This window comes from Maylandia zebra, linkage group LG15 (genome assembly GCF_041146795.1).
Source record: "Maylandia zebra isolate NMK-2024a linkage group LG15, Mzebra_GT3a, whole genome shotgun sequence".
NCBI lineage: Eukaryota > Metazoa > Chordata > Actinopteri > Cichliformes > Cichlidae > Maylandia > Maylandia zebra.
This window is the reverse complement of record NC_135181.1, coordinates 36,865,143-36,892,729: the sequence shown is the minus strand read 5'-3', so window position 1 is coordinate 36,892,729 and position 27,587 is coordinate 36,865,143. Positions and strand designations below refer to the sequence as shown.

Sequence of the window (27,587 nt, the reverse complement as noted above, 5' to 3'; positions counted from 1 at the left end):
TAGAGTATTCTCGGTCTCTCTTTCTCTTTCCCCCCTCGTATAGCACCAGCAGCTCTCTATCAGTGGCTTCTTGGAGTCCATCCAGTGTTTGCCTCCTCCTCCTCCCATGCCTTTATCCCTTGCTACTGTCTTGCTTTTGATCTGTGTTTCACAGAGGCACCTGGAAAGGCTTAAGGTGGCCTGGCAGTGCTAAAGAGGCCCTCAGCTACACCACAGAGGGTGAAGGGAACTGCGCCAGACCTGGCAGCCTCAATCTCTTCACCTCATACTAGCTCCTTCCCATTTATAGTACAGCATATCTGGTCAGTTTTCATTCCATTTGGCATGTTGCACCGAAACATATATTTGGTTATGTATCAGAAACTAGAGCTTAAAGAAGCACTGTGACCAAAAACGCAGTAGGACCATCCCCAGTAGGCTTCCCTGGACATAACCAAATCTAAGTGGGAAGTCAGAACCCTGTAATAGAAAATACAAGGGTCTGAGAATATTAAATACCATCTGGCATTTCTATAAATCTATAGTAAAGTATTCTGAATATCACTACAGATTTACACATATTTATTCTTTTTAGTACATTTACTATCTATTAGATCATAGGTTTTCGGTTTATTTCTAGTAAATACTATCTTTCCAATTGTGTACTTCTTTAATTATTAATTATGCATTGCCATGCAAAGCCTTGTTAGAGTTTTGTATATGTATATAACTGTTTCTATATAACTCGAGAAGATTTTTGTATTTTTGTTTGGACTTGGATCCCAATTTAAACAGCTGAATCCCAACTCATACTTGCTTCTATTTAAATTGAAATTTATCCCAGCAGCTCAGTAGCATTTTGTTGTGTGTGTATGTTGTAATCCACATACTGTTGCAAAATACGTTCTACAAGCATGCTATGTGCATAAATCTCCATAAAAATGCACATACTGTGAGCAAGAAAGCATTTTTGTCTGACTACTTCATGACAAAATTATCTTCAGGGATTCCCAACAGTTATGGCTTAACTCTGCGTGACTATGTATCCTACCTGAGAATGACAGTGCCCTCCCACTCTCGCCTATAGTGCAGTATTCTGTCAAATCACTTCCTTACTGCCAACTTAGTATACACTCGTCCCTTTGTTCATTAGCCAAACGTTCCTCCCTCCGCTTGCCTCACCTTCCACCTCCATTTGTCATCATCAAGTATTAATTACTTAGCTCAACCACCCCTTTTCTCACACGCCTACCCCCTCTGTACTGACAGCAGGGTGGATGTTATTAATCCCCGTTCGACTCCTGATGCCAGCTCAGCATTATTTCCCGATACAGATGGCAGTGGAGTTTCCGTCACTGTTGTGCACCAGTGAGAAGACACCCCCCAAAAAAAGACTAATCGCACTGGCACTGTTGTTGTTTCTTGGTAGGGAGGCTGCGTTGATGAAAAGCGATGACGAATGATTCAAGAATCTGTGTGCGTAATCCAAGGTCAGCAGATGCTAACTGGTGTGCCAAAGTTGAGGTGACTTTACTTTATGGACGGGTGACAAATTATAGGATAAGCCCCCCAACTCAATTAACTGGCAGTGACTCTACAAGTAGCATTCTTCCAAAAGATATGTGATGTTTGATGGTGGTGATGGAGAGCACTTTCTAATATGCCACGATGTCTCATAGATGGTCAGCTAGATTGATGCCCGGTGGCTGTGACGAATTGCAACGGCTGTATAAAGGAAAAAGTACACGATGCCAGCTAATATCCCCCCGCTGTAGCAGTCGCCCAGTCTCCCCATCGCAGGATTCAAGGGTTTATGTTTTTCCTTTAATAAGTCACCCCTCTGTACGTAAACACTATGCTTTGCTGTCTTTCTCACCTACTGCTTTTTCATTAATTTTTTCTTTCTTAAAACCGAAAATCCGTGCTGCTCTGAGCCAAAAAATCCTTTGTCTTGCCCCTGCTAGATTAAACCCAATTTCTTAGCCTAAGCATATTATTGCAAAATCCTCAAAAATGAACAATGTGGCCCAACAGCAAAGGGCTTCTTATTTCTCTTTTCTAGCTCTGGAAAAAAAAATACTACACCTCAATAGCATTGTGTACCTAAATGATGAAACGTTTTAAGTGAAGCACAAGAAAGTAAAGGAAATTTGTTTTTTAGTCACCTGTTACTTGGATAGCATCCGTAAAAAACTGACAAATAGCTGCCATTCAAATAAGGCAGTTTAAATATACCTTCTACAGTGATGCTACACTGTATAAACTGCATCTTCACTCAACTAAAATGTTATTCTTTCAGTCCCCCCACCCACCCAGGCAGTGACAGCAACCATCCAATTTGTCTCTTTCCTAGTCTCCTAATTTAGTTTCACAGCTTCTTGTCAGAAACACAGATGCTGATAGTTAAGAACCACTGAAAAAACACCAAAACAAAACAAAAAAACCCCAAATCAAAATACAAAGAAACGTATTATCACAAAGCAAAGAGCAATGACTGAAACCAAAAATTAAGCACACTGCAAATAATGATGAAGAAAAATATGAAAAGCAATGAAATTGGATTTGCATCCAGAATAACTGCTGGGAAGATAAAGCTGGCAGCTAGGCTTATTTAAAAGGCTTACAGTGGCTTAAAACAAGGTGTCAGAAAAACATACCGGTGCCGTCTTCATTATTTAGTTATGATAAGGACTACAGAGAGGAAAGTTAATGTAGACATTGATCTGTGGCTGCTCGTTATTTCCCACTGTCTTGGCAGGTGACTCTGAGGAAAAACTCCAAGCAGGCTCCCTGATAATTTGCATGTCTGACCCCAGCAGAAGTTAAAGTTGATCGGTATATGTAGTTAGGGCTCATTAATAAAGAAACAACAACAACAAAGCAAGGTGTAAAACCCTCTAATTCCAGTGCATAGTGCACTTAAAATGGTCAGAAGGTTATTAAGGTTTTATAGGTTTATTTCCTATACCTTGAACTCCAGCTCCATGCCAGTGACGTGCTCACCGCTCTCCACCTGTGCAAGCTTCTGGATGTAAGAATACAGGCTCCGGGCAGCCACCTCAGTGTTTCCGCAGGCCACCGCCTCCAGCAGTGCGTCATGAATGAAGCTGTACTGGTCTTCGGTCTGCACCATGTAATTCCGCTGCGATCGCATAAGTGTCACATGGCCGTAAATGTCGACCGTCTTCTCGTGCTTGATCCGCTCCAGCATGGCGTCGATGACGATGAAGCAGCCCGTCCGGCCTACGCCCGCACTGGAGTAAAAAAAAAAAAAAAAAAGATACAAAATTACTTTGTGTTTTGGCATTGAATATTTTCAGTGTAATTCACTGTGCCATTATAATGTTTTATATACAGCAAGTCCTGTAAGCTCTGTTGTGAAGTCACACTTTGCATAATTGAATAGGAAGACGCAAAGAGAGAGATGTTATGAAAGCTAAGAGAGGAAATAAATAAACAATAAAGGAAAATGACAAATAGAACAACAGGAGGACAGTGATGGAGACTAGGTGAAGCAAGCCGTCAAATTTCAATTTTATTGTGTAGTGCTTTGGACTCACTGAAGTCTTCTTATCTTGACAAAAAGGAAGGTTTCAATTTGAATAAGCCATCTGAGAAATACCACACGTAAAAGGAGGAAGAGCTAAGGAGTGAAATGGGAGACGCAAAGGAGATGGGAAGGGATTACTTTTGAGGCTTTTTGACAGAAAGAGATAAAAAGAAAAAGGTGGAGAGAATGGCAGCAGGGAAATAAAGCACAAATTAAAGAGAAGGCTGCTGTGACCAATTGAAAATAGAAGAGACAGAGGTCATTTGGGAAAGAGAGTATGCGGTGGTGTAAAGTGTTTTACGTAACCTATAATAGCAAGTACGCAGGTAAAGCCTGCCATTCTGTTGGCTCACGGACACACAATGACCTAATAACAACTGCATTACTGAAGCTGGGATTTTCCATATGCTGGGCTTGACTTCATTTTTGGGAGACCGGCTGGTGCAAGAACCACTCCTCGGTTCCTTTGAAGCACAAAAGTGAATCAAATTACAAACCGACCTGCAGTGAGCAATGATTGGTCCAGCGTCAGGCGGATTGCAAGTCTTCACCCTACGGAGGAAGGCCAGGAACGGGGTTGGGTACTCTGGTACGCCGTGGTCAGGCCAGGCGGTGAACTGGAACTGACGAACCTCCCGCTTCTCACTCGAACCATTCTGCATAACACACAGAGAGGCTGGTTGCACTGTGTTTGCACTGGGTCATTCAGTAGCTTTATTGTTGGTCTATAAACCCAAATGGTGTCTTGATAACGGTGCTGCTTTGTGCAACTTGGCTGTTACAGAGAGATGTTGTACAGTGAGACCACAAAACATTCAGAAAGCTGACATACTGACGTATTTAGTGGATACACCTGCTTACCACAAAGATGGGATTTCAGGTCAAATAAAAAGTTGCACTTTGTAGCCTTGATGAGTAAAATGCACTATAGTTTAGGTTAAAATCATCTATGATGAAATGCTTTCAACACATGCAGCTCATCAATGGCTTCAACAGTAAATCTAATAGAAAAGCTGGGGGACTGTGTAAATTGTATTGATTTGGAAATCATTTAAACCCTGTCCTTGCTGGACTGTCTCACTGAGTTAAAATTGTGGATGAAGCAAAGAAGTGGACCTCTTGAACCTCACTCGTCTTGGCCCTCCAAAACACGGGACGGATCACACATTTGATAAACAGATAAATGCTGTTGCTACAGTTAGTTTCTTCTACCCGAGGCAAAAGGCTAAGCCCTCTCTCTCTTTTGCTAAGAAGGCAAACCATGCTTGAAAAAGAAGGCACTGGACTTGTTCAAGTGTGTGAGGATGTTTCACCTTTCATACAAGAGGTTTCTTTAGTTCTAAAAGATTTTTCAAGCTCCTACGACTACCATGACCTGGATGACTGAGAGCCTAGACGGACTAGTTCATACCTTCATTTCACCCAGGCTTGCTTTTTGGAGTAGTTTTTATTTGAGAATCGGCCAGGCGCTGCGTTCTCCTCTGCAACCAAAATGCAGCAGCTCAAGTCCTGACAGGCACCTGCAAGCGAGCTCGTATTTCCCCTGTTTTTGGATGTTTTAACTACACATTCTCTGAAATGATCATTGAGATCAGCTGACCAGATGCTTCTGGTCTTACTGTGAAGCAGATTAAAGCATAGAGGAGACCTGGCCTTCTCTGTAGATGCCCCTGAACTTTGAAACAGCCCGCGCCCTTGAAATGAGCACCTCAGCAACACTCGACATCTTCAAGAGCCGCTTGAAAACTCATTTTTATTCCTAGGCATTTAAACCAGACCGAGGCTTGGCATCTGTTTTTCCTCTGTCTACTTTTCTGCACTATGCCAGTTTAGTTTAGTTTAGTTGTACAACACAGAGACAAAATATCAAAGACTGAAAGTGGAAAAAATTCAAAAAAAGTTGAAACAAGGGTCCTGAAAATGGTCATAAATATAACTGGGTTTAATAGAAGCATCCACTGGAGTTTGTGAGTAGGTTTTTTAGCAGTTTAAGAATAACTCAGTAACACAAGACTAAGTGTCAGTGTAATTGCAGTGTAATACTGCAAAGAATGTGCCGCTTTCATAGTCTCCAGTACAAAATACATTAAAAAGGGACAAAGCTGAAAACCAGCTACAGTATAAACTTAGAAATTCTGATCACTTATCACTGATGTCCTTTAAAGGGGTTTGGGTGTTCATTAAAGCGCATGGACATTACGGACACAGGAAATGCAGTCCGTCCATCCATCCATCTTCTTCTGCTTATCCGGGCAGCAACCTAAGCAGAGAAGCCAAGACCTCCCTCTCCCCAGCCACCTCCTCCAGCTTATCCACCAAGGTGCTCCCAGGCCAGCCGAGAGATATAATCTCTCCAGCGTGTCCTGGGTCTGCCCCGTGGCCTCATCCCGGTGGGGCAAAACACCTCACCCAGGAGGCATCCTTGTCAGATGCCAGAACCACCTGAACTCGCTCCTTTCGATGTGGATGAGCCGCATGCGGCATGCTGTGAACATCTTATTATTGCAGAACATTTTGAGAGGCTCAAAACCCATCCTCTCAAGCAAGAATGGGAAAACATGTTTGTGTTTGCGGGCTGAGCTGCAGTTTTGAGAGCTCAGTGTTGTTAAAAAAAGAAAGAGGTGATGCAAACCAGTGGTAAACATGCCCCTGTCACGATTTTGTTTTGAAATGTGTCGCTGGCATCACATTAAATAAAATAAGCGTATATTTAAACATTTTACAGCTGTTTAAATCCGCTCTCATTTACAAAATGGGCTTTGCAGTTTTTGGGAAATCTTTTTCTTTCTTTTGATCATGATTTTACACAGTTTGAACTCGTTGTTGTAGTAGATATCATTTTCATGCTGATCAGCACTGATGTGCGTGTGCTCATGTACTCATTGTTGTTGCTGAGAACACTCGGGACATGATACAAGCGGCAAACACTCATATTACACACCCGTTTGACAGCTCCTGTCATAAAATCCACTATTGAGGCATCAAAACTGGGATCCAGAGGAAGAATTTTGTGAAGGACAAGAAGAAAGAGACTGAGAGAAAGATCAGCCTCGCATCTTCCTGTCCGCTTCCCCCTCCTCACAGAAGATCCTCTAATGTAGGCACTGTTTGCATTTCAGTGAAGTGCTTCTACTTGCCTGACAGAGGGAATTTTTCCTTGCTGAATAAATGAATAAATGAGTGTGGTAATTAAAAGCAAACTGACCTACTTCTTGTTTTCCTTTTTTTTGGACATTCCCCATTTCTGGAGTTGGAAGACAGGATGAATACGACTGCTACCTGGCTGCTGGTTTTAAAGTCTTTTTTTTTTTGTCAAGAATTTATCAGCGGACACAATCCTGCGTCACTGTAGGATACACATACATATAGATATGTACCACAGCAGCTGCTTTGTGAATGTGCCGTGTGTTTGTCTGTGTGCCTCTGCCACCTGATTCTTCACACAAATTCAACAAAGTGAAAACAGCTCAGTGAGAAATCCCGGCAATGGCTTCAGGTATAAGCAAGAGGGAAGAGGGTGAGCAGAAAAAAGAAGAAAGCACCGGCGGGTGTGATAGAGGCTGAGAGCGGCAGAATGTAAATGGCCCTGAAGGTCAACCAGCTTTAAAGCGCCACGGCTGCTGATACGTTGCTATCTTTACTGTCACTGGTTTGCCTCAGCATCCATTGTTCCATTGACAATTCAGGTAAAAAAAAAAAAAGTCAACAGTGACTTAACACTGGTGTAATCTTGGCAAAAGGAAAATTCTGGAAATGTCTAATCCTTCCAGTGGCTGGTTCAGCTCCTATCACAGAACCTGTCTTTGCAGGTTCTGTGATAGGGCTGCGAGTGAGAACAGGGTGCATGTAATGTATGTGTGCTGGTGCGGTAATAATACACTGGTTTGTGTGTGGCATCATATTTATGCATGTAGCATTTCCGATATTTGTGCAAAAGCATGAATGCAAGCTTGGATGTGCAAAATCTGTCTTGAGAATGTGCTCATTCACATGGAGAAAGTGCACTGCAATACGTCATATGAAATATCTTAATTAGAGGGAATACACACTATGCCTCCCCTCTTATTTTAGAGCATTTTACTATTATAAAATTATAAAAACAAAAACGTGATTATAAAAACAGTTTCTTTAAGCATCCCTTTCACATATTGATATGAATGAAACAGTCGCGTGTTCCTGCCACTAACAGTACACAACAAACCTTTCTGCCTTTTAAAGTCAACGCAGATGATTACTGGAGTAATATCTTATTTGGGAAATTAATACACCGTTACATTGCTCTGTCATAATTGAATCACATATGAAGAGTCACATATCTAAATGGACTCTTCATGCCCCTTTAAGCAGGAGATTTGTGGTAAAAGCACATCTATTTTTAGTCAGGATTTGTTATTATAACAAGATCATAATGGTTAATGGATATTTGTTCAAATACTATCATTTTTTCTGTCAACCTCCCCAGTAGCTTTTCAGACGTATCGATAAAGATATTTAAGATTGCTTCTTTGTATCAAGGCACGGGTCCCACAGCTTCTGATGTAGCTCTTCTGCTTTTAGCATATAAACATATAGTGTTATTTGAAGACAACTATGCTATTACTTGCCAAATTTGATAAAAACAAAACAGTCTGTTCAATGCGATCATGTTTTTTTTTTTTTACTTGTTTTTAAAAGCTAGGTAAGTAAGATTATCCTGTTATGATCATTTTTCATTTGAATAAATATTTCCCCCGCTTTTTTTCCCTCGTTTTTGAGATTGCAGTCTTTGCAGTGAGCATAGCTCTGAATATCTGTGCAGGGCTGTGTGTGCGTGCACAGAAGCATGAGAGCAGTCTGCCAATTATGTATATTGAGTTTCTCTTCTGCTCACTTTACCTAAGTGCTCCAATTTGGCAGATGCACATAAACAGATGATCTATTGAGGAGAGCGAGAGAGCTGTGCAAGGTAAAAAGGGCTGGACTGGGAGGACAATAGAAACAAAGGGTTTTATTTGTACATATCTTCACTTTAAGCAGAAAAATACCATGTGGTTTATACCAATATTTTCAATGTTTATGCAGACCTTGTGCTTGTATTTCTACAAGGCGTGTCCTCTGGACTATCACTCTCTTTGCTGAAAAGACATTTATGAGGACGCTGCTATTCATTTTTTGAACCATTTAAGATAATGGCTGTAATTCATTTGCTTGGACATGTTTGCACATCACTTTTGAATGGACAAGTACTGTTTATCAAACATAAGACAGGAGTACAAATAGTAGTGTGTAGGCGAACAATGTGAGGAACCATCTTACCTTGTGCAAAGAGAAAGTGCGCACGCAGAAAGTGGCCAATTCTATCGTGTCCAAAAGGGTCACTTGGGTCATACCGTAGGTCTCTGTACCTCGACTTGGCCAGTATTGATCACACTTAATCTGGGAGAGAAAGAGAGGCATTAGCTACAGCATGAAAAACCTCACGGACATAAAAAGGCACGGTTAGGACATTTTTTAAATCACATTTATTCGTATCATGGCGTGCTCTCGCAGCAAGCTCTCCTTTGGACTGAAACAGTGCAGTGGTGACAGAAACACCGGGGCAGCTTCTCTATAATTCACATCTGAGAAACAACATTATGCACACTGAACAGATGTGCCTGTCACAGCGACTCCAATCTCACTGCATAACTTTACCAACCTCACACAAATCCAGCCTGCTTCCTTCCTTGCCTTTTTCTTAAAACAAAACATATTCAACAGTAATGTGAAACACAAGGAATGTAATTGAAATCTCGGGAACTTGATGACTTTCCATAATCACAGCTGCTATAATTTCAAATCTTCATACGGAAACCTGGACACTTTTTAAAAGTTTATTAAGGAAAAAAACAAAACAAAACAAAACACTTTTTAGAGCAAACCCTTGATTTGTTGTGACTGTTAAATTTTTTCTAGTCCTGTGGCACTACACACAAGCACACAAACCACGTCAGTCCACCTAATAAAGATTCATTCAATATGGGGTGTGATGTGCCAGCGGACATCAGATCAGATGTGACAGCTTGTGAGGGAGACGCTGCTCTCCAGTTTTCTCTCCCATTTCCTGGTCGAGCTGACACTCGAGCTCCAGCACCCGCTAACCCTGATCACGTTTGACAGGAGTGGAATGCGCATGTCAGGATGGAAGGTAGGTAAACAATTCAAAAGAGGACGGAGAAAGGGAAAATGAGTGGAGACACCTGGGGTGAGTGAGCCTGATGTTGACACAGGTTTGACTCGACAGCACGAAACATCATGGTTGGCTTTTTGACATTTAGACAAGTCGACTCCTCGAGAGGACTAAATATTATCACGGCGGACTCACTTAAGTAAAAGTATCAATCCACTGTGAGAAAAAAAAATCCTTTACAGGAAAAGGTCCTGCACTGAAAATGGTAAGAATCACAGAAGCATGAGAACAAAATGTAAAAAAATTTATTAAAAGTATTCATCATGCAGCAGGATGATTTCTAGCTAAACTTCCAAGTGAATTATTATTACATTAGTGGATTATTATACATGCACCCACTGGTCACTTTAATAGGAACATCATGCTAGTATGGTGTTGGGCACCCTGCTGCCTGTATAACTGGCCCAATTTCTTAGGGCATGGATTCAACAAGGTGCTGGAAACATTCCTCAGAGATTGCGGGCCACACTGACATAACAGCATCATGCAGATCATCATGGCTGCACAGCCACCATGTGAATCTTTCATGCATCCCAAAGGTGATCTATTGATTTGTGAAGTGGTGACTGTGGAGAGCATTTGAGGACAGTGAACTGTCACGTTGAGATGATTTGAGCTTTATGACATTATTATGCGCGTTATCCTGCTGAAAGCACCATGATCACAAAGGGATGGGCGTGATCAGCAACAATGTAACAATGCAAAGAGCAACTGTTACATTACTATTCCAAACATGAAAAAAAAACCCACTACCAAACACCACACTCACCCCACTCCCATTTTAAGTGCAATGAAACATAATGGTGTTTTAGAGCTAATGGGATAAAGTTACATTTTATCAGCAAAATATATTGCCTGGGCAAGTTTATGCAACTGCACGTACTTAAATGTTAGTCTCCTCTCTTATTCTTAGAGATGCAGTGTCTCAACTGCTGATATCCCATAATGTGTACCAAATAAATGACAGGTGCAGTCTCATTTGCAGCAGTGATTATCATAAACTGCGTTGAACGCTATTCCCCCACCGCCAAATATTTAAGGTTTTCTTTAATGTAGTCTTATTTGTCATTTCTAAGCTAGGACCCAGTTCCTTCACACATTACAAAAACAGGATGCTGAGCTTCCTGAATCTAAGCCACTGTTCTCTCTGGATCGTTTTCTCTCTATATTCTACAATCAACAGATGGCTGTAGGAGAGACTGGTCGCAGGTACTGCAAATACTCTACAGCACTCTAGCACTCCCGTTCTTAAAATTTCATTTGAGCTTCCTGCACTAAGCAGTCTAAGTTCAACAACTCTCTATGCTCTCTGGGACATGCAACAGCTTGTGGTTTCTGCTGCAAATAAGGAGAGAAAACAGAGCTAAGCCTGTGAAGGTACTCCCAGTGGATACGCAGCCTTACTTATCAGATGTGCGCAGGTAGAGTGTCTTTGAGTTAGCTCTGCTTTATCAGCCTCCCCAGTTGCTTTAACCACCCCATTCAAATATCTACAGTTCTCTGAAAGCAATCTATCCCAAGAAAATGAAGTCTGATTGCCTACCAATGGAGTTCAGTTATGCAACTGGGAAATCAATGTAAAGCTGTGCCATTTTCAGCAGCTGGTTGTTGTACTTGGTTGTGTAATGCACTGATTTGATTCCAAGGCTTATTTAAAAGAAAACATCATTTTCAAGCGATTTGTAAGGTTGGGGGTTTAAAAAGAAGCGTACAGAAAAGCAGCCCAGATATGCCGAGTGGACCTACCCGCGACTTCTCTTCCAGCCGAGTCATCATGACAATAGTGGCTGCTCTCTGTTCCCACACCATCCTCCAGAAGTCTCCAAATGTCTCTGGTAAAGGTCCTTGGGTGGCAATGTAAGCATTCTGCTTCCTGTAGCCATCAATGTAGTTAGCGTTGATGTAATCGCTGCCTGTTATACCTACACGTAGGCAGATAGAGGAAAAAAAAAACAGAGATTAAAAGATGGAACGTGTACCTTTGATGGCTTTTCCTTTATTATTCTTTTTCCAAACCTCATTTATCAGACTTTTTCATTAACACAATTATTATCACGCCATCTGCCTCAGTAAATCCCAGTTGTCACACGCACTGACACAGTTCCCAGCCAAGGAAGGAGTACGTGTAAATGTGAAGACCAGAATTTGGAATTTGGCTGAATTCCCGTAACATTTCCCAAACTGTCCAAACTACAGTGGCAATGTCTTTCAATATGCTGTCGACCACGTCAGCTTCTAAGAAACTTGTCAGGAAAGGGGTATTATCACCTGATGATAATAAAAGCCTTTACTCACTTGTAATTTATTATGTTACTAATACATATTTATTGAGTTTTAATAATTTACTTATTACACCACTGAAGTGTAAGCAGCTTTCTACACTGAGGTTCTCTTTTATTTTTTTGCATTACGAAGCTTAATTCATGCAGTATTGTGCATCTATTAGCAATTTACTATGTTTTTATTAACAGCTAATTATGCCTTTTGCAGTTCTCCCATCTGTAATGATCACAAACCAGATTTTTGTGCGCTTTTAAATTAATTCAACACATCTGTCACAATATTCTATCATTTTTCTTTTCTACGTTTGTGGCTCTTTCCAGGTTCCCGTAGATATCGTGTTTACCACCACAACAGACCAAAAAGATGATGGAAGATAGTGGAAAGTAAAACAGCTTTTCAGCCAACATAGCTACGAGGTAGATTTAGCTTCAGTCCCCCTGAGCCTGCTACCATGCTGTGATATACACCAGTCCTACTAAATCTAGCTAGAAGGATCTGAAATGTTTTTAATGCACAGGATTGTGTAAATGTGCTCACAAGTCAAGGTGCCCTTGAGTTTAAAAAGGAGTCACTAAAGGACAAAATGCTTTAAATGTTAACAGGATTATCTTGTGATTGGAGTGTCTTACATCGAGCGTCTGGCAGTGATAAGGCAGAGCATCACCCATCTTCATTTACCAACTTCTACAATCTCTCCATTTGAGAAGAGGCTTCGGCGTGACAGCATCTGTGTGTCGGAGACTCATGTCTCTTTGACATCTGACATCTCTTCGCTCAAGCAACAAACAATGAAAAACTCGACCGGACTCGTTTAAAAGAGGCGACTCGGTGAGGGCTACGGCCTGGGCGGAGAGGAAGGATGTAATATACAGAGGAAGGGAGAGACCGAGCGAGAGGCAGAAAGAGCAGGGAGGGTGAGAAGACGAAAAGAAAGAACAAAGAATCGAAGTAAAGAAGAGAAAAGAAAGTCAAATGTCATTAAAACGGATACCACGTTGCACAATTTGACTGGGCTGCCTTGGCTTTAGTCATAGCTAAGTGAACAGAGAATGGTGGCGTGCATGAATTGTTCTACTGCTGCGACTAATAGCAAAATCACTGCAGTGTAAAATAGAAATTTCAGACTTGATTAATTTATGTATTTATGGACGAGGCATTTTATTTCCCTGGGATAATTTTGTTATGCATGTTGCTGCACCCTAAAATTGGACTGACTACTGCAAGATACCGAAATCTAGCCCGAGCAGTTATTTCACACAAAAGGAGAGGACTCTGGAGCAGAGAGTTTGGCATTACTGTGAAGGAGTCGGCAGCTCTTCTGGTGATGCAAAGCCAGAACAATGTCAGCAGTGAAGGGTGACTACCTCTGACAATGTCCCTTGAGATTTAGGAGTCAGAGAAAGAATTTTTCTGGCTCTGAGATTCTCACCACCGTGTCTATAGGCAGCTAGAGGGAAGTCAAGACAGGGGCGTAGATGTGATGAGACAAATGGGACACTGAAAACACTGGTTTAACTTCCGACTCGGTTTGAGTGTGAGATCTAAGCGCTTGGCCTAAAGATGAGCTATAAAGAGTCCTTGCCTCACCCCCCAATTTGCCTCTGTAAACTGCTTAGCTGGTCAGTAGCAAGCTGAGCTGGAAAAATGTCCAGAGTTTAAAAATCAGCACATTTCACTTTTCTTCCTTTTCTACATAGAAGTTATACAGTAAGCATATATGGTGCTTCACACGTTTATTAGATAAGTATTTCACAATACTTAGAAATCTGTAGAAAAAAAAAAGAACAGGTTTAAAGATAAAAATGACTGAATTCAACATTTTTTATACCCAAACTTGAGCCGGCACAGTGGACTTCTTTAAAATTCAGAATCAGAATATTTTATTAACCCCTAAGGATGTGATGTGTTTCAATCATTAAAACCAAATCTGCTGTTCAGTAAACAACTGGAGTTTGGCAAATCCATTGAAAAATATTAACTGTATTTGTATTTCAGCATTAAAGCACCTGTGCAAACTGGTGGATAAACAATTATGTTTACAAACGTATGAGTTGAAAGCGAGAAAAAAGTCCTGACCCAAAAAATATCTCCCTCTATATTTTTCAGTGGCCCTAATCCCGTTCCATAATCTAGTCAAGTTTTGTCCCGACGGATTAAATTGCTAATCTATCCCATTTAAATCCACACTGCAATAAGAAACACCTTTCCACTCGGCTGATTATTTAACATATTCTGCTTTTTTACTGATAACTTACGCTGAATCTGTGTGAGCACTTATCAAACAGCAGCGATACGAGCTCATGTCAGAGGTGGCGAAGATGTGCGGAGCATGAGGCTGAAACTTACCCTCTATGGGAGCCAGGATGACACGTGAGTGGTCGTAGGCGATGACGTTGGCGTAACGATTCTTGGGCTTGTTCACCTCCAGGTTGGAGTGCTCCCAGGTGAACTGCTGGCCTGGATCAATAGACTGACGGGGGTGCAGAGACAGGCAGAACATGCACATGTAAGGAAGCAATCAAAAGGAGCCACGAGAGAAGCTGAGTAATAACAATACAACCTCCGTGCTATCACAGAAAGAAGAGCGGAAGATGGGGGAGGGAGAGATAGAAAGGTTGATTTCCCTGAGAGAAAGAAGAACACGGTATCATTACAATCTGCACGCCGACTGGTTCTGATACAGCAGCCGCACGCGGTACTTTATCAAGATCATTAATGCGCGGGGGTGCATAATGACAAATAACAATATTGATAAAGGCGACGGCTCTTCCCCCTTTGACAGGAGACTCGTGGAATGAGCCTCAACACTTGGGTGAAAGACAAATTCAGCCGTCTCTTTAAAAATACGAGAATTCTAGATAACTATTCCGCTCCCTCGCCAGGATAATTAAGTATTCCATTATGAGCCGATGTTTGCTCATAGGCGTCTGGTGCCGTGTTGGCATGGGGATGGAGGCTTGAATGATATTTGCAGTTGGGCCTGGAGAGAGCGAGAGAAAGAGAGACTGAAGCTGAAACTGAGTCCAATTGGAAACCTAATTTAACATGCAATCAGCACGCAATCATTACAGCAATGAGAGATTCCCTCTGTTTTAGCCTCATCTGGCTTTTTTCCCCCCTTCTCTAGCCTTTTTCGACATCCCCGTTTTCCTTATCAGCACGGCTCCATCTTCAAACTCTTCCACTTTTTATCTACTGTGTTCTCTCTGAAGTTTACTATTAAAGAGTCCTCCACCTCTCCCACTCCCTATATTTTTCCTTTCAGATCATCTTATGACCGACTAAGTGTGAGTATTCATGTCTGCATAAAAAGATTGGGGTCATTTCTCTCTTAAAAAAAACTCCCAACTCTCCCTCAGTGCAAAAACCTTCAAACAACATCCGTGTATTTCACATTTCAATATTTTTTTCCACAAATGACATTTAAGAAATTTGTAAATTTAAAAAAAATCGGCAAAATATTTTCTCTTGTAAAACTAGAATTTCTCCCCGTTTCTCCTCCTTTTTACCGTGATGATGGCTGAAGATGAATGACAGCTCGTGTCCACGTGACAGGCTTGGCAGGACGACGCCTCCTGAGCGCCTGACAGCAGACAGATAAACTCTGCGGCTTCAGTGTCATCACGCAGCGCCGCGGTTTGCCTTCCTCGCTTCCGTTTGTACTTGAGATTATCTTCTCTTCATCTCCACTCTCCCGCTTTCTCTCCCCTCGCTGAATCCTCATCATTAACCAAAACTTCTCCACCTCATCTCTCTCTCCCTTCTCTCCTCTCTGCCCTCTTCCCCTCCATTTTTTCCTCCGCTCGCACATCCCGCCTGGCTAAAAACCAATCAGTCAAAGCCCTGTAGAGCTGTGCTTGGCAAGCCGGGGCGCCGGCACGAGCAGCCATTCATCAAGAAAATAACAAAATTAAAATTACACTTCTCTATTTAATTTGGTCATTTATTTTTCCTGGGGGGTGGTTGTGCGAAAGGGGCAGGCGGACCGAGGGAGAGAAGACAGAGATGAGCTGGTGGTTTAAGGCTCTCTCAAAACCAAGTAATTAGAAGTTGAAGTTGCATCAAAGCGTCAACTTTGGCGTCACGTTTCTCGTCTCTCTTCCCCTGCAGAACGGAACAAGCTTGTCCATTTGGTATATAGCCCGGATGTGGATTTATGAATAATAGATACCCAAGAAATACAGGATTGCTATTAAAAGTCGTTATCCGCCAACATCCACCAGCGGGCATGATGACGGCAATCTGTGCTGGTGTACCCGCTTCCCACCTTAGCCTGGTGTGCAGCGAGACGACAGGCACAGTGATTTAGGGATGGTGGGGAGGGGATATTGCTTGTATGCAAACGAGAGCTGATTCAGCGCTCCTGATTTCTAATCAACTCTGGTGTCATTTATAACCGCTGCAGTCTCAGAGCTCAGACAGCTCAGTTATCCCCTCTGCACACAAACATACACACACTCCCACACATACCATGTTAAAGCCTGAGTGCCAGTGTGCGCTTTTCCCAAAATCACATTAGCAGAGGTCTTTCTTTGCCATGTGGAGGCTGCTAATGTATGAGATACTTGTTGTAAACACTGTAATTGCTCAAGTAACACCAGCTACAACACGCACATACGCAAAACAAGCAGAAAAGAAAGAATTCAAAAGAAGAAGCACGCGACACTAGAGCATACCAGATGAGACTGTCCTTTTTTCCCCCCAATGAAAACACAATTGGACAGAAATCAACACCGTAAGGCAACTTTCACGTTTGAATCGTTGGCCCACCCACCTCATATTCCTGGGAGAGTTTGAGGTTGTCGTTGGCCTTGAGAAGTTCTGTGTGTTCAGCCAGCTCTGAGATAGGGATAGGAGGATGATTCATCATACCTGCTCGCCAAAAACATAGAGAGACATTCCACACAAGGGAAGAAAGGAAAGAAAGTGTATCAGTACAGCACACGGGACACTGGTTCTAAACATTCACACATGCCATTTAAAGTACAGGTAACTTGTTTTTTGATCTTTGCTTAAATAACGAGGGACAATGGGTTTTAGTGATGAGGAAGCTTGAGCAGGACATCGTGAATGTTACACACAGTAAAAAAAAAAAGCAAAGAAAAATGTGCTGACTGGTGATGTTATACGCACTTGATTGGACCAGGCCAGAGCTCAAAAATAGCCAAGTTTATCTTGCGGGGCTGATTGATTATTTGCCAGAAAGGGTTGTGTTATACACCCGCAGACCAAATTGTAATTACTCCCACTGCAATCACGATGCTGACGGACAGGTGGACCAATAGGAACAAAAAGTTGCAGAGCGTAGCCAGTTATAGCTCAAACATTCAGAGGCATCAATAATTGTGATAGCTTGGGAAATTAGTTTAACGTGACATAAGAGGAACAACAAAAGGTTTTGATGGAGAGATCAGACGAAGGAGCCCCACAAATCATCACAAAGACCCCCATTTTGGTCTTTCAATCAACAGAATGCTCATGTTGACAAAATTGCCTTGAACTCCTCATTAGAGACAATCAAAAGTAACATTTGCTTTCAGCTCGACTGCGATCAACAAGAGATGATTTGAATAAAAACCTCACAACTCAATGGGAATACTGTTGAGTCGTTGAATGGTCTCGATCAAGTAGGACATTTCAAATTTAAGTTGACTTAGTTGTTTTTCACTAGCTGTACATGGAAAACACGGTGTTAGCGCAGCCTTAATCTGCAGTGCTCTGTTTGTGCAGCGTTGTTAGCACGGCGACCACTTTTCACTGCTGCCTCTATAAAAATCGTATTCTAGAATCGAGCCCTGACCTGGGGGGGCTTATAGGAAGGGAGGTGTGAGAGGGATCAGAAGGTTTAGGAGTGTGAATGATGCTGAGTGACACAGAGAGCTGCTCCATTTCAGCCTGCTAGTGCAAAGATAGCCTTTTCCTTCATCTGCCGCTTTGCTCGGCATTAGCCGAACACTATCTCAATGACGAATACCCCAACGGTACCTTCCAATACCAAAAACAGGCAGTCCAACATACACTTCCACCCCTCCCCAAAAATCCTACTGCTTTTTATCCCAAGGCATTCACTAAAAGTACAAGCTTTTTTAAATGGGTGGGGAAAATTGTGTTTTTTTTTTCCTCCTTGCTTCAATATCCACTGAATATTGTGTTGCAGCTACTATAATATTATCAGCACTGCTGTGCACTCCAGTCGCTAATCCATTTAGAAGCATAATGCTGAGGCCATGTAATGGAATATGGCGCAACTGTAGATTGTGGCTCTGTCCCTGCACGCCGACTGGCAATACTTAGCACTTCCATATTTTTAAACACAAGGCCTCTTTTCCTGCAGAGCATTGAGGTCAAAAGTCAACAAAATGTTGACACCACCTCAGAAAAATTCAGGGTTAATTGGGCATGCAAATCGGCATAATCACATTAACCATCCTTAACTTTCCCTTTTATACGATGCTTAATACCCCCCTCCAATGTTACGGGGGGTCACCCGTGTTTTGTTGCGCTTGGGGGGGGGGGAACCAACTCTCTGTGCTGACAGTATTCATTAGTGATGGTAATTTATTTTACACTGATATAACAATGTGGCAGTCTCAAGTACATAAAGATTACAATGTACACATGAGACAAATGGACGCCGTGGCATCTTCTGGGCACAGACACGGACATGCCGTATTAACAGTCTACTTTACAAAAAATGCAAACCACTTAAATGACAAACTTAATAGTTTCCCCCTATTCTTAAAGCCCATGTTGAGTTTGTGTTTCAATTAAGCATGTTAATTGCAAACCTTAAGGAAACCTTGTCGGGTAATAGCAGAACTGTTTGTTTATTCATACTTGAGTTTTCTCAGTGAGATAACAAAGCTCTGCGGCGGCGCTTTGGAATGAGCCGAGGTTATTAACGGCTTCTGCTGTAAGAATTCATTACGATGGATATCAAGGAAGGAGAAAAAAAAGGAAAAAGAAGATGAAAAATGAAATTTGGTTGTCAGTTTATTAGCCTCGCTTTCAAAGGAAAACCCTATCAGACGCTATGAGTGAAATAAGTAAATGTGTTCAAACGAGGGGCCCTTACTTCTCTTTGGGAAAACAAGAGCAAGAGGTTGTTTGAGGGGAGATCAAAGACTGTTTGTGTTGGGGTTTGTGCACGCGTGGTGTGTGTAGTTTTCTTTTCATGTGCACGTATCCCAATTTGTGTGTGTGTGTGTTATCCTTTTACAGTTTTTCTTAAAAAAAAAAAAAGTGACCAGGGCATTTGTTTACCTCAACTGGAGGAGGTAAGAAGCACTTATTTGCAGAAGGCTTATATAAGAGCCTGATGTAAATATGCAATTCAATTTGTTTGATCAGCATAATTAGTACTGTTTGCTTTTTGGTGCCTCATTTTGCTATTAAATTTAATATAAACTACGTGCTTTATGCTCCAAACAAATGAATCTACCACACCTGAAGGCGCGCTGCAATGTTATTTCCCAGAAAATATTTAGCTTCTAAGCTAAACTTGACTGTTAAGCTTACCCAAGCAAAGTCAATCAAGGGCGAATTGCTGTTCTTTCTTAACCTAACTCTGAAGCAGTCAGCCCCCTCTCTCCCACAACGCTCAATCCCAAAGCTTTTTCCCCCCCCTATCTATCTACTATCCTATTTTTCTCCCGCTGTAATCAACATAGTGATTAGTAAACACACGTCACAAAAAAACATCTAATTACACACTTCCAGTCTCCTGATCTGCAGTCGATATGCCTGAGAAATATAATCATTCTTTTCGAAAAGCCAAGCCGGTCTTTCCAAAAGCCTATTTATGATGTCGCGTATTTCCATTTTAAAGAGTCGACGTCTGCCTGTGGATAAGCAAAGAAAATAAAGAGGGAAAACTGGGGGAAGAGTAAAAACCAGAAACTCCTTTTTTTTCTTTCGGGTGATTCTTTTGTGGTGAGCAGGAGAGGGGGTGATCAAATGTCGAGCCATTGTTTGCCACTGCTTTAATTAATTCTGCTTGTTATCTCTGAGCACAGAAAAAGACCCCGTTGGTTCAGAATGGAAATGGAGCAGTGGTGGTGAAGGAGGAGGGAGACGGGAGAACAACAGCTTGGAGGTAAGGATTGGGAGGAAGAGAAAAAGGAATAACACAAGTTGTATTTGGGAAAAAAACCTCCACTTATTAACCAGCTATACATGAGCGGAAGTGATCGCACAGGTTATTTATGCATGGTAGATTAATGCACAGCCAACAGCCCGAGTGAATATTGTGATCCAATTAAAGGGAAAAAAAAAGAAAAAGAAAAAACACACCCTAGTGGACCAATAGAAACAAACATAAAATTAATTAGTGCTCAAATTTTGCTGCATCATGTGAAAAAACAAACAAATGCAAATGATGTATTTGGAAATTGAGGCAAGCGGTGCTCAAATACCTAAAACAAAATAAAACACACACACACACACAAAAACCATACGTATATAAAGAAAGCTGGTACGCAAACTCTGAGAGCATAGTGACTAACTTTCATAGTCAAAATCTGCTTCACTCTGAGGACTGCTTAGACCAGAATCTGTGAAGGACAGCAGACATAAAGGAAATGGTTTCAAAAAGGCTGTAATGCAACACAAAATGCCATGTTAACAGAAAATATGAAATGTGCAACATAACACAAGGGCATGAAGTAAAACACAAGGGTAATATTACCTCAGTTCATCCCACAGGGTGGCCTAAATTATGTTATTTCAGTTTTCAGGCCAAACTGACACACAGACGTGATAAAGTAGGGCAAACATTTCCAAATCTTAACACAACTTCCCGTCCACCACCAATTAGCAGTCAGTGCCAGATTCCCACTTGGGGGCCGACTGGTTGGCTGAGGGTGTCAGCCTCTGTGGGCCCGTGGAAAAATTTCGTCTGCCAACCCCCATATCAGCGGCTATAGAGATCAGCGATAAGAAAATTGATTTGCTATATTTAAGCCTTTATAAACAGCAGTTGGAAAGGCCCCATCCGGAGGACTGTGAGGAAGACAGAGAAGGGAAAAACAGCTTATGTTTGCTGGTGAAAACTAACTCTGAAAGGTTCCTTTGTTTGTGGCTTCATGCCAAAGCACCAGGAGTGAAAGGCGTGGAAAAGTGTCCGCATTCTTGGCTGACAGCTGTGGAGCCGGAGCTGATGGGAGTCAGAGCTCCGAGGAGGGTGGTGACGGTTCAAAATCTTATCTGCTCCAGAGTAGAAATCCTCCGGGGCTCCAGCCGGCCGATATTACGTCCGTGTAGACACAGGTGTCCCCGACCGTTCAAGCAGAAAGGAGCCATCTGTGACAGTATTAACAGGACATGTGGCCAAGAGATGGCATGTGATGGGATGTGTCCAACCTGCCCATCAAGCAAAGAAAAATAGATTTTGCACAGGCTGAAAGCTGTCATCAGAGTGACAGGGTCGATCGCGTAATACAAAGATGGCAAGTTTTATCCAACTGAATCGAGATATTATGTTCAGCTTCACGTGTAAGAAGTGAGAAATTAATGGAACGGAAACAAGATTAGAAGACTTACAGGCTAAAGCGGGATTTTATTAACGAAAACAAAAACAAACAGTTACGCTTGAGTCTCCAAAATATAGCTGCAAAAACAAGCATTCATGGCTTTACATTGACGTCTATAGGAGACAAGACGTCACTGCAGTGATGCAAAAGGAGCGCAGTGAGATGAAGACATTGAACATCCCCCTCTCCCTAATTGATTTGTGACAATGACTAATTAAACCTAGTGGGTGGTTATCTGAACCGCTGTCTCTAAACGTCATTCATCACAGCATGAAGAAAGTACAGGCATGTCTGATTATGTTCATACGGAAGTGTGTGTTATGTGTGTGTTTCCACAGAACTGTGAACGGGAGGACTTGGCCGTTCAAGTTGTTGTGACGTGAGAGTGATGCTTCTTTTGTAGATAAATATAGTGAAGAACATATGTATTATTTTATATGCTGTATGCAGAGGTTTTCTTTTGTTACATATTTGTCACACTCGCACGTTCTAGATAACCAAATGACTTTCAATATTAGACAAATATGTAAGAAAGGAATTGCACCCTCACAAAAACCTTGATAGATCATAAATTTACTGTGAATAACAACAGTTTTTGGAAAGCTGATTTCAGTTTTAACAGCCACAACAAGACTTGATTACTGCTAGACATGCTGAATCAATAAATAAAAAGAATTTGTCTGACAAAGTGAGGTAGGCTAAAAGATCTGAAAAAGCAACACATTGTGCCAGGGTTTAAAGAAACAACTGAGAAACAAAGCCATTGGCATCTATCAGTCTGGAAAGGGTTACGAAGCTATTTCTAAGGCTTCGTGACTCCAGTGAACCACAATGAGAGCCATTATCCACAAATGGAGAAAACAGAATGAAGTGTCCCAGAAGCGACTGGCTCACCAAAATTACTCTAAGAGCACAGTGACGACTCATCCAGGAAGTCACAAAAGAACTCAACATCTAATTTGCACCTCACTTGCCCAAATTAAGGACAGTGTTCATTATTCAACATTATAAAAGAGACTGGGCAAAAGTAGCATCCATAATGAACAAAAAGAACACAGGCCTGTCTCGCATTTGTCAAAAAAAAATCTTGATGAAGACTTTTGGGAAAATATTTTGCGGACTAACGAGACAAAACGTGAACTTTTTGGGAAGTCTGAGTCGCGTAATGTCTGGTGTAAAGCTAGCACAGCGTTTCATAAAAAGAACACAACACCTACATTGAAACATGGTAGTGGTAGTGTGATGGTCTGGGGCTGCGTTTGCTGCAAGATTGTTTTGGATTTTTCATTAAATGGAAAAGTTCCATCGCTGCTGACATCAAGAGCATGGCACGGTCATGTCGATGCAAGAGGTGCCAAGTCCAATCAGCACGGGGTGCCCGGTACAAGCCTTTTCGGCCACTTTTTAGCACCTTCACGTTAAAGTTGTGATCATTTTCATCAGCAACCTAATGACTAAACAGGAGTTTTAAAAAGAGAAGAGTCCACAGTTTCCAAGACCCAAGAGGGAATACAAGTTTAGGATCACGACCAGGAGGAGGGTTGCTGTTTATTTTTTCCAAAATTTACTGGGTTGTGTGCTGAGTTCAACTTCTACTCATGATGGGTCTAATGGAAGACATTGAGTGCAAAGGTCCTGAAATGTGGTGCAATTACAATTGAGTGCTACATCAGGACATCAGGGCTGCAGCAGCAGAACAGTGTGATGCACTGAAGAATGCGTTCAGAAAGTGTTCCAAGCATGGCAGCTGCATTGGAGGCAGTGTGTCACAGCCAAAGGACTTCAGATAACGCTGAGGGATGGTGGTCAAATTCAAATCATGTTGCCGCAGTCACAGAACATTTTGATCATACCCCATATGACCCTCGGGAAATCGAACTCATCACATGAAAATGTTTATTATAAGTACATTTAATTATTTCTTTATTGCTAGTTGGAGCGTTGTGATAATCATTAACTATTGTAGGAAAAAAGCTTTAACTTTAATATAAAGAAGAGTAGACAAAGAATAAAATGATGAAGAAAAAAAAGCGAGCACTCTGGGCGAAAGGGAGGGCTTAGCTGCAGATAGACAGTAGATATCCACCGAGTCGTGATGCTTCATTACTTTGGCCCCATTTGCCAATTAAACCCTAGGCACAATGGAAGTTAATGACAAAACAAGTCACTCTGTGCCCCAAGGAGTTATGGGATGTCATTGTGAGGCTGTCATATCACCTACAGGCTTTTAAGCATACATGGACAGGCGTGCACAAACACACAAGATGTGCGCACTCTCTCTGAAACATGATGCCTGTTGGAAGGCTAATCAAAAACATATTTTATGTTCCTCAGCACTAGGGGTCAGCGAGCACACATTGCCGACACGGCATATGCTCGGCTGGATTGGAGAGGCCTTGGATAACTGCACGGGGAGTATGCTCATTTGAACAATGGTCGCTATTAGCTGATGGGGATGTTCACAAATGCTCACCGGCCCACTTAATTGGGCTAAAATGTCCATTTAAATTAAATTCCCCGGGTGCGGAGATAACAACAGCGTCCAATTCTGCGGAACAACGGCGAGGCTGTGGAATGAGAATGCTCGTCGAGTATAAAGACAAGTCTTAACATATACTGGTGACTGTTGTATAAAAGAGGGCAAGCATTTGTAATGAGAGTGACTGTTATTTAAGGAAGGCTGAAGGACAGCGGTAAGCACAGGAGAAAATCTCAAAACGTAAGAGCGGCCACTATAACATTGTGGTTACAGAAACCTCTGATAGGACTCTGAATGCCAAGCAAGATAAAGATGGGAACAGTAGCATTTCTCTGTAAGTGTCTCTGTGAGTCTCCTTGCTTCTCTGTCCTCTGATGTAAAGAAATCTCTCTTTCCTTCGAAGATACAAACTCAAGGCGGCATGTCCGGGCTGAAGAGAAATGCTTTATTTTGAAATCTGAGCCTTTTGATGGAGCAGAGACTGGCCATGGATGACAGATGGATTTCCAAAAAAACATCCCGGCTCGAAGACAGAAAGACGGCAGGCAAAAAAAATAAACGAAGAAATAAAAGAAAAGAAACAAGCAGAAACTAGGTTGGGTGTGTTTATTCTACTTATGGAGAATTGTCTCCCTTATTAGCTGTTTGTTTGGACCAATCTGTACAAAGGCTACTTAGATACATAGCGAGCTTTTATGCTACAATACATTTGGAAGGTAACTGGCCGACAGATGTGCCAACTGCATTTTTTTTTCTTTGCACACCACAGCTTGTAACTGGACACTGAAACTTAACTGAAACAAGAAGACAGCATAAGAAAAACACTTCCACTGCGGCTAAGACCAGAGTCAACAAACCGTAGATGTCAGTGTGGTCAAATTACAGGAGGCTTGATGATAAAAAAAAAGGCAAACAAACAGAAAATCAATCTGAATGAAAGCCAGGGGAAAGATGTCAGAAAGCTATGGCTGGAGAAACCAGACTTTAGCGCAGATGATCATCAGAAATAAGGCAAGGCAAGTTAATTTATATAGCACAATTCAACAGCAAGGTGATTCAAAGTGCTTTACAGAAACATTAAAAAACAAAAACAAATAAAAAGCATGATTTAAAATGAAAAAAAAAAGGAACAGTAGATAAAATCAGTAGTTAGAATGTAAGTTTGGAAATTTAAGCTTAAAGTAAAACAGTGCGGATTTGGTGCTTTATTCAAATGCAGCTGAGAACAGGTGAGTCTTCAACCTGGATTTAAATAAACTGAGTGTTTTAGCTGATCTGAGGCTTTCTGGGAGTTTGTTCCAGATATATGGAGCACAAAAGCTGAATGCAGCTTCTCCATGTCTGGTTCTGACTCTGGGAATTGATAAAAAACAGGATCCAGGTGACCTGAGGGATCTGGAAGGTTCATACTGGGTCAGGAGGTCACTGATGTATTTTGGTCCTAAACCATTTAGAGCTTTATAGACCAGCATCAGAACTTTAAAGTCTATCCTCTGACGGACAGGCAGCCAGTGTAAAGACCTCAGTGCTGGACTGATGTGGTCCACTTTTTTGGTCTTAGTGAGGACTCGAGCAGCAGAGTTCTGAATGAGCTGTAGTTGTCTGACTGATTTTTTAGGTAGACCTGTAAAGATGCTGTTACACTAATCAAGCCTACTAAAGATGAATGCATGGACTAGTTTTTCCAGGTCCTGTTGAGACATCAGATCTTTTATCCTTGAAATATTCTTGAGGTGATAGTAAGCTGATTTTGTTATTGTCTTAATGTGTTTTTCTAAGTTTAGGTCTGCATCCATCACTACACCCAAATTTCTCGCCTGGTTTGTGGTTTTTAGATGTATGGATTGAAGTTCTCTGGTGACCTGTAATCGTTTTTCTTTGGCGCCAAAGACTATTACTTCAGTTTTGTTTTTGTTTAGCTGGAGAAAATTGTGGCACAACCAGTCATTGATTTCCTCAATGCATTTACCAAGAGCCTGTACAGGGCCTCGGTCTCCTGGTGACATTGTGATATATATTTGTGTGTCATCTGCATAGCTATGATAGTTTATTTTGTTGTTCTTTATAATCTGTGCCAGTGGGAGCATGTAAATGTTAAACAGAAGGGGTCCCAAGATGGAACCTTGGGGAACTCCACATGTGATACTTGTCTGCTCAGATGTGAAGTTACCTATTGATACAAAGTATTTCCTGTTTTCTAAGTATGTTTTGAACCAGTTTAGTACAGTTCCTGAAAGACCTGTCCAGTTCTCCAGTCGTTTGAGTAATATGTTGTGGTCAACTGTATCAAATGCTGCACTGAGATCCAGTAAAACTAAGACTGACATTGTTCCACTGTCTGTGTTCAGACATATGTCATTAAACACTTTGGTCAGAGCGGTTTCAGTGCTGTGGTTCAGTCTAAAACCTGACTGGAAGGCATCATAGCAGTTATTCTGTTTTAAGAAGTAATTGAGCTGTTGAGAAACTGCTTTTCAAATGATCTTACTTAAAAACGGGAGATTCGAGATTGGCCGGCAGTTGTTCATTTGTGTCTTGTCAAGATTGTCCTTTTTTAGTATAGGTTTAATTACAGCAGTTTTGAGTGGTTCTGGAAACACACCTGATAATAAAGAAAAGTTGACGATATGTAACAGGTCTGACTCTAAAGTCTTTGAGACGTTTTTGAAAAAAAGATAAAACCACGTAGAAAGCCAGGGTATAAAAAAGACAGGCCTGACAATGCACAAAATTTCAAACTCTTTCTTATTCATCAGCGGTTAATGGGGATATGGCAAACACATGCTTATAGCCTACAGGCTGTTATGATGGCAAATTATGTCAAACACAATGATATGGGGGGACTCAGACAGGGTGTACGCAAAAGCACATATGCAATCATTTTGGAGTAGCACATGTGGGTGTAAGTGTAACAATCTGCTGTCACGACACACGTAAAGTGTATTAATGCATAACCATATATTTATATTCTGCTTTCATGAAAGGTTTTCTCTCTGAATTGTAATTGTGCAACAATATGAAAGGTCTTCTCCAGATTCACACATGTATGCAGCCCGTGAGATCTTTTTTGGATTAAACCTCCTTTACAGCCTCCATTAATTTTATTTGAAAAAGAAACTTCTTCCAATCCTTTGTTGCTCTACAATTTTAGAATGAGATGAATGAGCTTCCTGTTCTTCATTCAGAGTGTAATGCACCTTTTGCCTTACCTGGAGTTTGGAAGTTGATGCGCCTCACCTCCACGGGGTCTGTGGGGTGATGGGGTGTAATGTCTGCGTTGTTCAGCAGACATTTTGTGCGTGGCTCCGACTCTTTTCTTTTGTGGCTGGACAGTAAGTCAAACATAAAGAAGGAAGAGGGGAAGACGTACAAAAAAAGACAAAAGAAAAAGAAAAACTTTAATGCACACTTGATCCAGCACAAGAGATCCCATCCTCACTATCTACTCAGTAACTCTGACTGATTGGTAGCTCAGTCGGTCAGAAAAGCTAAGAGTGAAGCAAAATCACGGACTGTGAAGCTGGTAACATGTATCGCGTATGAACAAGTCTCCTTCAC

At 41.6% G+C, this 27,587-nt stretch overlaps 1 protein-coding gene across 18 annotated transcripts in view; it reads right to left on the bottom strand.

Moving 5' to 3' along the window:
- ptprsa (protein tyrosine phosphatase receptor type Sa) overlaps positions 1–27,587 on the bottom strand; it is a 231,861-nt gene that overhangs the window by 15,239 nt on the left and 189,035 nt on the right. For 10 of the 18 annotated variants that reach the window (XM_076874371.1, XM_004562015.3, XM_076874366.1 and 7 more), the window contains 8 exons: positions 27,239–27,354; positions 20,525–20,572; positions 16,795–16,892; positions 14,367–14,490; positions 11,484–11,659; positions 8,825–8,944; positions 4,031–4,185; positions 2,948–3,233 (listed from right to left, as the gene is read on the bottom strand). In XM_076874371.1, coding sequence (XP_076730486.1) covers positions 2,948–3,233; positions 4,031–4,185; positions 8,825–8,944; positions 11,484–11,659; positions 14,367–14,490; positions 16,795–16,892; positions 20,525–20,572; positions 27,239–27,354 — 1,123 coding nt within the window. The remainder of the gene's footprint in view (positions 1–2,947; positions 3,234–4,030; positions 4,186–8,824; positions 8,945–11,483; positions 11,660–14,366; positions 14,491–16,794; positions 16,893–20,524; positions 20,573–27,238; positions 27,355–27,587) is intronic. The other 8 variants (XM_076874368.1, XM_076874369.1, XM_076874372.1 and 5 more) reach the window with 1 other exon arrangement.